This window comes from Melitaea cinxia, chromosome 8 (genome assembly GCF_905220565.1).
Source record: "Melitaea cinxia chromosome 8, ilMelCinx1.1, whole genome shotgun sequence".
NCBI classification, from domain to species: domain Eukaryota; kingdom Metazoa; phylum Arthropoda; class Insecta; order Lepidoptera; family Nymphalidae; genus Melitaea; species Melitaea cinxia.
The window spans coordinates 10996575-11008157 of record NC_059401.1 but is presented as its reverse complement, the minus strand read 5'-3'; the positions used below and the strand labels follow the sequence as shown (position 1 = coordinate 11008157).

The following is an 11583-nucleotide window of genomic DNA, read 5'->3' as shown; positions in this document are numbered from 1 at the left end:
CGGCGTTGATGTGGTTAAAGAAGGTTAAAAATTTGGTGTCTTTTTCAAGGGAACTAATTCTTTTTCAAAAAAAGTCGACTGCAGAAAAATTTCGTCTTGCTGATTATCTTCTTTTTTTGATTTGGGATTTTCGGGACAATTTTGTACTCTTTTAGTGTACTTTTTAGCGCAGCGAGTATGATAAATCATTCAGATGTGGTGTGACAAAGTTTCGAGAGGATCTGTTATATTGTTATCAAGCACCTCTATATCTAAGGTCACTTCTTCTTCACCTCGATTGTTTTCAATTTTCCCTTTTCCTTTTGTCTTTTATAGTAAGCTCTGAAATTTTCTCTACTTCTTTTTTGAGTTTTCTTCCGGCTTTTGGTGACATTTCGCAGATAGGCAGTATTTTTTTATTTATTTTTATTGTACCCTTCTTTCCCCTTTATTTTTTTTTTGATTGCTAATACAAAAAGGGGCATTTTTAATTCGTTCTCGGCATTGTCGCGCGGCAAGCCTTCTATTTTCTTTAACTTCCTCTTTGGTTTTTTTAGGTTTTCCTATCCTATAAATTAAATAATTTGATGAATGGTCAGCATATAATATAGACATATTTACGGACAATAATAATAATAATCTACGAAAACCGCGGTAAACAAGTATTACTTTTTCATACAATGGTAATTATAAACATATGGTAATTAGTATACGGTAATTAGAAAACGATAAATTTTCATAAAAATGTTTAAAACCGACACAGTATACAAATTCTAGCTTATTACAACGTACGGAGGCCAAAGTACTGTCTCCATTTACATGATCAACTTGGGTCTATCTTAAAAATCTAGTATTAAAATAAGAACAACGGTAATTAGAAAAGTTTTTAACCAAGGCTACAGTAATTATATACTCACGTGCTTCATTGGCGGTACACTAACATGAGAGTCATACAACTGCTGATGGACCTCGGTACACACTGAGGAGACGCGATGCGTACGGTAGTGATGTGCCAAATACTTTTATTTAGGGATGTGCACTCGAGAACAGCAGATGTTACGGCAATTAGAAGTTTCCATTGGACATACGATTACTTCATAATAACTATTTGTAGACTGGTTCTATTGAGTTTATATTTTGTTATGCGATACACGCTGCTTAATATCGTTTAAAACGTTGAATGGATCAAAGTCAATCTATACGCTATAAAAATTACAAGCAAGTTTTAAGATTAAGTTGGTGTGCTGACACACCACGGTAATTAAAGAACAGAGGTTTTTTGAACATAAGTTAAATTAATTTAGTCTTAATTACTTAAAACAGAAACCAATATTTTTTTTACAGCTAGGTACGGATGCTATCTAAAATATATAAAAAAGTGCATGATTGAATATGATGATATTACGGTTTAAACAAGCCCGGACACGAAAAATTTGCTAATCGGAGAATGGCCGTTTAAATATAGTCCGAAACTACATTTTAAATAACTAGATAGATCGATTATAAAACCTTGTAGTAGGTATATCTAGACTTTTGACGCACTCACAGCAAAATAAAGAAAAATATTTTTCTTAGACGCTTGTTAAAAACCTTAGGCCTAAAATATTTCATATTCGGGGATTTTCTCTGTTACCTCTCCTTAGGTATTTCCTACATAGGTAGATCAGCGTTAGCTGTAGGTGATATAAAATCGACGATCGACAAAGACGTTCATCTTCTTAAACCATGAGCGCTGTATGTTAACAGATCTAATAAACCCTGCTCTTAGAATCTCTAGACCACCTTTAAGCTTCTGATTAGATTTTTCTTTAATGATAATCACCATAGATAGTTACCAGAACCATCCACTTATCGTGCCCTTTGCAGCATGGGATCATCTTTTTATCAGATAATCAGATGAGCAGCCTGCAAGGTCTTAACCAAATAAGAAACAGTTTACAATGGCACACAAAATGGTTGTTCCCTGCAAAAAATGAAAGTGCGGCCTCTAGGTTAAAAATAGGATTAGGATTAGGATTTTTTGTATTGAAAAATCAATCTGGGTTCGCCATGTTTCAGTATATTTTATTATTTTAGTTTCTATATCTGATATAAAACTTTTAAGATATTGGTTTCGTATGTCTTCCACTCAGAGTCTTCCATGAAACACTGATTTTATGAGAAATGTCAACATGACAACGACAGCTGGGAACAATATTTTACCACCAGACAGAAAATAAAACAATATTATTAATTAATTATTGAGTTATTATAGCTCATTAATTCTTTCGGGTACCATCTGCGCGTGTCATGCGCAGTCGATATGTATAAATAAAAATATTAAATACTGCCATTTTTAAGCCAAAAGTGGATTTCATTTTTGGGTGCTGGCGTTGTAGCACCCAATTTTGATTTTGATTTTTCTCAAAAACGAGGACACGCGCAAACAAATGTTATTGATCCTTTTTTTTCATAAATTTTAACGCACAGACGATTAAATAAAACTAAATTATCATAAATTATAAATTCATAATTCTGGGTGCCAACTTCATGAACCTAAAACATGCAGCTGTGAGGGTTGTGAGTGAATAATTCGCATGGATTGGAATAAAACTTAATTCAACAACATTCACAATTTGACATTGAAAGTTGTTTTATTTTTTTAAATTCCAGCTATGTTTTGATGAAAGCAAACTTTGACCCACCTATATTTTGTAGGCGATGTGGTCGCGAACAGTGACATTATCTATGACGTCGAGCGGTCGCTCGCGACGACCACAGGCCTCAGGTGGAACGATAGAATGGGCCCCGTGGGCGTTGTGGACGTTTTTTTTATGGACTGCACTTAGTGCATTGCCAATGACGAGCAGGAATTAAGAAAAATGTTCAAATATTGAGGATAACGGACAAGAGGAATTTATGATAGTATTCAAAACAGGATAAGAAGAAACAAACTATTTCATTGAATGATGAGCTATTTTATCATAACCTATATTAGGCTTAATAGGATCCCGAGGTCTAAATATAACTGTTTTTTTTGTATGATTTATTAGGATTTTGGCTAATATTTATTTCTTTACTAACTTCTGAATAATATTTATATGACGGTTAGGCTTAATAGGATCCCGAGGTCTAGATATAATTGTTTTTTTTTTGTATGATTTATTAGGATTTTGGTTAATATTTACTTCTTTACTAACTTCTGAATAATATTTATATGACGTTGGTATCTCTTTATTGGCCTCTGCATATGATGCACACTGTTCAGCCATATGTAATTTAATAGATTTTTGCCTATTGAATTCAGGGCACGCTTTACTATTTGCCATATGGTTGCCGGAACATAAACAGCAAAAATAATTATTTTCATTGGCAGTGCATGATTCTGATGTGTGCTCCTGACCACACTTTAAACACCTTGGCTTCGACCTGTACTGCAATTTTGTGTGTCCATAACGCAACATAGAGCAACACGGAGGGGAGTAGCCCTGACGTTTTTTACCGATTTTCACCGGGTTTTTCAGCCCCCGGACAACTATTTTCGTGTAAACCCCGTTGTTACAGAGATATCGTGGTTGAAGTTTTGAGGTTCAATTTTTAAATCGAAAAAAATTAACCCAAGAATAACGCTTGGCTCCGGGGCTGCGAGAAGTACAGACCTTCCGCCCTTGCGTGCGAAAGCACGCTCACTCATGTCATTCATTTCCATTGTGATTTCATATAAGTACTGTCATTTACTATTTTTAAGAACTCTGTTTTGTAAACAAAATGAAAATAGACATGTAAATAGAAGTATTTTTTTCATATAGAATGTTATTGCATAAGTACCTATATTATGTTTTTGTGGTTTCTATGATTTTTTATTATTGAGCTTTGAATAAGGCACTACAAAGTACGTCGGGTCAGTTAGTTATATTATAACAGAAGCTAGCTAAATTTCTTCACATTTGTGAATTTACTTGTTTGTTAGTGGAAACTATAGCTGCGTAACCTATAAACCGTTGTAATGCGCTTGCAACGGTCCTGGTGCGTTGCTAACATGTTGGGCTGCTCCAAATTTTGAGCAAGATATTTACTTCTGTGTTCCACCTCAATACTCAATAATAGTAAAATAATTGTAGCCATAAATTTGGTAGAAATATTACATTTATTTTAAAAATAGATATTTTTTATGTTTTGTTTTGACTTCATTAAAATCCAAGAAAAAATTTCTTCATATAGGTAGGTAGAAAAATAATTATAAACATTTTTCGATTTCGATATGTTTATTTGCTACTTACTTAGGTTACCACAAAATATGTATTATTTTATAAAATTGCAAGTTACATTTCGTCAAATTTTTCAGCAACAATCATATGCAATTACCTGTAATATTGGTACCTAGACACATATTATCCAGCAATTTACTCTTTCTGACAGTGATAGCAGGCGCAAGTAACGGCTGACTTAAATATTAAATTTCTTTCTCCATCTAAACAAAAAGCTTTTACTGGCATCTGGAACAAAAATAAAATAAAATTCGAAATGAAAATTGTGATAAGAAATTATTATTATTTTTGCCTGATGAAGAAAGTGAATTGAAACACATATAAACGTTCTTGTATATATATATATATATATATATATATATATATATATATATACTTCAATGCGGGTTGTCGGATATATTCCCTACTATGAATAACGATCGCTATCAGGTGTATATGATAACAACCATACAGGAAATAAATATTTGTATAAACACAAAAATCCACTCCGAGCGGGGGTTTAGGCGCCGCCGACACGGAACATGCGCCAGAGTGATATAATATATACGAGTAAATTATATTAAGTAAAGTCCTAAAAAACTAGGAGGTTTGAAAATTATGGGGTGTAGGGACCAAACGGATCCCAAAATCAGATTCAACTATCAAAATACTACAACTATGATATGGTGACACATGTATAAAAAACCGTTTTTCAAAAGGGTAACGACATTTGTGTTCCCGGGTAGAATATTACTTACATCCTTAGTTTCCATCATGTTACAGCACTGTCCTAAAGAAGTTACCGGATGTCGTTTGAAACCAAAAATAATACTCGGTAGAGACCATGATTCACAGTAACCTCGGCAAACGTTTGTTGTTACCTCAAACTTTATACAATCAGGAATTGATATATTTTTCGTGTGACCTAAAATAATAATTATAAACACATTATATTGCCCGTGCATAAAATTTTAAATTGTTTGCGTGTAAATATAACACAGCAAATCGCATAATTGTGTGCGACGTATACAAATATTTATCATGCGATCGAACTCGCTACCTTACGGTACGGTCGCAGCATACAAGTCCAGTGCGAACTAAACAAACATGTGTATTGTACTATACTTCTCGATGTAGATTTAATGACAGTAGCATAATATAATTTTTAAATATTTCCAGTTATAATTAAAATATAATTTAAGAAAACAATAAGATTTCTAAGACTAGTCACATATACACCTAGGTATACAAAGCCATCAGCATTTATTTATTTTTGAAAAAGGAGGTCTTATATTATTTATATATTATTTTTGACAATAATTATAAATGTGTCTTCCAGGTGTACCTACATAGGTAGGTATATAATGTTAGTAAATAAATTGGTAAACTAATAAAAGATGTGTTATATGTAACAGTTTTACAAACCTCTTATATGGCAGCCGGGCTTTTTCCATAATTCTGACGCCAATAAATTGCTGATGAATAAAAGAAAAATCAAACTTTTTAGAAACATATTTTTTATTTAATTCGCTATGCAGAGTGACAATCTCACGGAATTTTTCTCTTTATATTAGGATTTTTGAAGACGATTACAGTGATTGTTAACCTTTGGTATCTGGCAAAAGGAGCGTTTCCAGAATTTTGTAAAGAGTAGGACAGGAGAAAATAAGTGTTTAAGTTCAATATGTACGTAGTAAAAAATTAAAATTGGGCATTTAAGTTTTTGACTATTTAAATTATTTAAATAACATCAATCTGAGGACGTCTGAGCTAATCTAAAATTTAAACTATAAATATCTACGTATCAAGTTACCAACTAACATCATAATTCCATATACAATTTCATATTTGTGATTTACGAAGAAAACTTCGATTTCAACATTCATTGTACCTACAAGTATAAAATTAAAGGCTTTAGATTAAGAACTGTCGAATTATCTAAGTCGAATTATCTATCTCAAAATTTGACTGTTTATGGGCATAATTTCGTTACAAAAAAAAAAAAAAAATTGTGTTTGCTTGCAAACGAAAACCAATTTCAATTACCTACATGGACCAGTAAAATACAACGTAGGTAGACGAAATATTACTCAAGTTAATGTGCATTTTTAGAGATAACTTACAATTTATTTATTAGATCACGGTTGTTTAATAAATCTGACAACAGTCTTTTTCAACAGATTTTTTTTATATCTAACTGGTAAATTTCGATTCAAACTTGTACATATGTACATGTATCATCGTACACGAGTCTTTGTTTTTATTATGATTATAATAGTTCGACAAACACTTCCACAAGAATTGTTTTGTTTAGTTATGTTTCAGTTACTGTTACTCTTTCGTTAAAAGTTTGTGTTAGTTATGAGTCCTATAAAGTATAAATCCTTGACGATTGCTGAAAAGAAGAAGTTAATCGAAAAAATAGAGGGAGATAAGATGAAAGGTGACTTTTGTCATTGTTAAAGAATAGCAGTTAATAAATTTGTATGTAATAATAGATCAACAGTTTATAATTCAAAGGTTTATTTATTTTCTCTCAAAAGTTTCGAACCATTTGATACTTCAAACACTCGATGATTCGTAATATTTTTCGAGTCCCCTAAGGTTTCGAATTAACGAGAGTAGACTGTATCGTTATTAGAAACTACGTTGGTTCGAAATATCGACAAAATGATGTTACACGGTCGGATGTACTATAACGTACCTATGTAGTGAGCTATATTATCCACTAAAGGCCAGTGGCAGTTTATTGTTTATAAATAATTTTGATGATTCTTGTTTTAATCGAAAGTTGAGGCTTGTGGTCCACATTAAATTTGATCGAGATCTGATAACTACTACTAACTACTTTTGTAATTGACGTCGGTATTTTTCATTTACGAGCAAACACAATTATTTAAAGTAAAACTTTAAAATGTTCCGAATTTCTTTGTTGGATTCAACCATTTTGCTGGACAGAAAAACAAATTAAAAGTGGCGGAAAACTGTTGCTTTTTTTGCTTGTTAAGTTTATTTTTCAAATTTTATTAAATATTCAAAACTAGCCAGTTACAATCAATACTAAAAAGATTTTATTGCAACTTTTTACTAAAATATACGACCTGTTATTAATATCAATATTGCTAATCCATACCTCATCGTTTTTCTTTCTACAATAGGTGTAGTTATCTACTTTATGACAGATTGGCAAATATTAAGCGGATGATTGATTTGTTGATTACAATAACGTGTATTTCAATTTAATCTTTAAAAGAAAATGAAAATGTTTATTACCTCTGGTAACTTAGCATGTATATTTTTTAAAGAATGAGCAACTAAGAACGACTCATTAAATCACAAGGTAAAATTTTATGAGGTGGATGATGCTCAACGGCCTGAGAAGACTCCGTCAAGCTTACAACTATATCGTCTTTATGATTTTAGAACAAGTAATAGGTAGGTATTTAAGTTGAGTTTTTATTGTGATTTATAAGAAGCGATTCACATAAAGTACGTAAACACACATAATAAGTTATTTTGTTTTATTCTTAATTGTAGGTATGTCTTCTCTTAAGCATTAAGTCTGCTCTGTCGAAAATTGTATTATATATATAGGTAGCTATTAATCTATGGGCTAAATCGTTTGGTCTTCTAATTAATCCATCTAAATCACAGGCAATAACTGTCGGTAGCAGTCATTTAAGAAACCGAATCGATTGGAGAGCTATTCCTCCCTGTTTTTTTTTACCGTGGCACACCTATTCCTTATTATGACAAAGTTAGGAACTTGGGCTTGGTTATAGACAACAACTTATCTATAGCTCATGTCAGCGAGGTCAGCAGAAAAATTCTCCACATCTTTCACTCTCTGAAGCGTCTCCAATTATTTTTAACACTTAAAACTAAAATTTTGCTTCCGCAATTCCTTCTTTTACCCATTCTCGACTATGCAGATGTGTGCTATTTAGATGTGACACAGGAGCTACTTAGTAAATTGGAGTCTACAAAATCTTGCTATACGCTTTATATTTGGTTTACGCAAATATGATCGCATTTCCCACTTTCGTACTAAACTCAAGTGGCTCCCTATCCACCTTCGCCGTGATGAGCACATCCTTTCTTTTCTTTATAACATACTCTACGATCAAAAGTCTCCTCCTTACCTTCGATCCCATATCAAATTGCTTCCTACCCCCGCACCCTCTAAGTGTTCTTATATAACAACAATGCTTGAAGTTCCTAGGCATAACACCAACTTCAGATTTAATTCTTTTTCTGTACGCGATTAAATTATTTTTCTGTACTTTAGGAATAATCTCCTAAAATTCATTCAAGAAAGCTCATACTCGTAACATTGCTTATAGATGTATACATGATACACATATATGTGTAGTATATGTATGTTTTATGTATGTATGCATGTAGAAGTATGTGTGTATGTTTATGTATGTGTGTGTATGTATACTTAGTGTTTTTTATTCTTCTATTCCTGCACTACTTTGCCCCGCGTTCACATCATTTCTCACTACCATGGGTTGACTGGCAGAGATCTCTTATAGATATAAATTCGCCCTTGCCACCTTCCTATATTATACTGACTATTGTAAAATTACTAGGTGAAACAAAGAATATAATATTAGATATGCCTACAGATACCTTTATACATACTAATAAAGCTGAAAAGTTTGTTTATTTGTTTGTTTAAACGCGCTAATCTTAAGCACCACTGACTCCATGTGAATTTTTTTTTTTGTATTTGATAGCCCGTTACCGAGATAGGCTACTTTTTTTCTCAAATTACCGTGTGTAAAACCGCGGGCCTTAACTTTGGCTTCTTTCAAAAGATTTAATGGAGACAGCTGAAAAGTAAGTTAGAGAAAGCCGAGACAATAGGTATCTACTCAGCAATTCTGCGCGATGTAACTGCATAATATTTCAAATTGGAAGAAATCGTTTATTTGTTTGCTATTTATTTAATTTTGGCACTTTACAAAAAATATTAACGTTTTATGACAAAAGTAAAAAGGAAAATGAATAAAAACGCAATCGTTTCGTATCACATTTATTATATAAGTAGTACTTATCATTTGTTATATTATAGCTAACCCTATAATGAAAAATAAATATCATTTAACGTTTACATTAGTAGAAATAATTTAAAAAAATCTAAGTTTTCCGACGATTCTGCGTATGCCGTGTAGGTGCCTCTAAAGACCGGCGGTCGCGGTTTCGATTTCCGGTCGGAGTGGATATTTGTGGTTATACACATACATTTCAGTCTGATTGTTAGTCTTTGTGAGTCTCCCCACAGTGACTCGGAGAGTTTGTTAAGCTGTGGGTCTCAGTTGTTATAATACACATCTGATAGCGATCGTTACTCATACATTTCAGCCTGTAATATCTCACTAGTGGGCATAGGCCTATTTCCCCATGTAAGCGAAGGATCAGACCTTAATTCACCACGCTGCTCCAATGCGGGTTGGCGCATATATTCCCTACTATGAGTAACGATCGCTATCAGGTATACATTGATAACAACCGGGACCGAGGGCTTAACATGCTCTCCGAGGCACGGTGGGAAGACCCACAAGGACTGCACAAGCACCCAGACCACGGCAAACACCTGTATGGCCAATACAAATGTTTGTCATGTGCGGGGATCGAACCCGCAACCGCCAGCGCAATAGGTACAATCTATGGCTATAACCGTTGCGCCAACGCGGCGTTACTCATAGTAGGAAATATATCCATCCGTCAACCCGCAGTGGAACAGCGTAGTGAATTAAGCTACGATCCTTAGCCTATGCCCAATTGTGGGGTCTCACAGATTGAATGATGATGACATTTTTTTTCTAGATCAATCTATTAATTTTGGCCAAAAGTCAGCTGTAGCAATATTGCAAATGTTCGTTGTTTTTTTATTAGCATTTTTCTTACACACATTGGTCTCTTGGACACGCCATTGGTTTACAATTCTCCACCACCAATACCAGACTTTTGGAAAATTTGAATCTATTTACCACACGGTCTTTTCGCTACGAAAAACCTGGCAGAAACTTGAAATTGCGATTGAAAAAAACGGTAAAATACAGTTAATGTTCTTGTCACCGTAATAATTATGTGAGCAGAGGTATGGTTTATACTATAACTATCAGTAAATATCGATCCTCAATAACAGCCCTAAGTTGCGAAAAATAACCTTCTTGCATTTTAGGAAACTCTGCAAACATATCCTGAATAACAAGAGAAAAATTATGATCTCCCTCTTTTCCTTTTTTTTCATTCCATGACACTTACAAGGTTCACGAGAGACGACATATCATTCCGATGAGTGTTGACGCAGCGGAAAACATAAGCAGATCAACAGATTTGCAAGACCGAATCCAGTAACATAAAAATTTTCTATTGAGGTGTCTTCTCAGAGGCAATGCAATATCGCTATAAATAGTTGTGTGGTCTGTGTCGCCTACTCTTTGATACAATACGTAAAATACGTCACCGCGCGTCAAAGTACACGATACATGAAAATACACGACCTTCTGGCAAATTTAAGGAAACTAGAAAACGTACTTTTATGATTCTAAAGGCTCTTTTATGAGGCAACAATGTGCGGCATTGTGGCATGCTACACATTCTGGCAGACGCGGATGAGGATCAGTAAAGTTATTGCAAATTCAATAGAACTAGTATCCAAGTTATTTTCGGTGACATAAGAATTATATTTCTTTTTGAATTATTCAAATCGGACTATTAATTACGAAGATACATTATGCAGTTCCTTCCGCTAATTTAGTGTACGTGGGATGCATGTGACGCCACTATGACGGTACGAGCGCAGTTGACTGAGCAACGGCGATGCGGTTGATCATTATATTTGCAATTTATTAAAAAAAAGGTGTTGTTATAGATATATAGTAGATTGTAATTTTGTGATATTTAAATATAAAACGTACTTAAACGAGTACTTATAAAGTAGAAGCTGGTTTTGAGCAAGGTCAACAGTAGATTCTTTTATAGTATTTGATTACTTAAGTAATCATTGTAAGTTTGCCAGCGCTGCAATTCGTGTTTGGAAATCATATTTATCTACGTACGTAGATACTTATTAGTAATCTTTGGATCTAAGCCGTTAGTAGTAGGCAGGTGTAAGAAAGAATGAATGTAAAATATAGCAGGGACGTATTCAGAACTTATGAATAACGCGTATAACGTTTCAGCCTGTAATATCGCATGGCTGGGTAATAAGCTTTTTTCCCCATGTAGGAGAAGGAGCAGGGACTTAACCTTAGAAAATTATGTAGAAATCGGAACGGGCGAATAGGTAAGTACGTAGGTTTATCCTCAAAACTCAGAATAAAAAAGCGGCCAAGTGCAGGTCGGACTCGCTCATGAAGGGTTC

The 11583-nt window shown here is 33.7% G+C and overlaps 1 protein-coding gene across 1 annotated transcript; it reads right to left on the bottom strand.

Annotated features, from left to right (window-relative positions):
• Nucleotides 1–4204: 4204 nt before the first annotated feature.
• Nucleotides 4205–5746, bottom strand: LOC123655708 (thyrostimulin alpha-2 subunit). The gene is made up of 3 exons (XM_045591460.1): nt 5631–5746; nt 4964–5130; nt 4205–4454 (listed from the first exon to the last, which is right to left on the bottom strand). The coding sequence occupies exons 1-3, from the start codon at nt 5716–5718 to the stop codon at nt 4362–4364; spliced, it is 348 nt and encodes a 115-aa protein (XP_045447416.1). The 5' UTR covers nt 5719–5746; the 3' UTR covers nt 4205–4361.
• Between the last annotated feature and the right edge of the window lie 5837 nt (nt 5747–11583).

Coding starts and splice junctions, on each gene's coding strand:
- LOC123655708 (XM_045591460.1), bottom strand. CDS start 5,718: ATGTTTCTAAAAAGTTTGATTTTTCTTTTATTCATCAGCAATTTATTG. Junction 5,131..5,630: donor GCCCGGCTGCCATATAAGAG/GTTTGTAAAACT, acceptor TTATTATTTTAG/GTCACACGAAAAATATATCA. Junction 4,455..4,963: donor ACATGATGGAAACTAAGGAT/GTAAGTAATATT, acceptor TTTTTGTTCCAG/ATGCCAGTAAAAGCTTTTTG.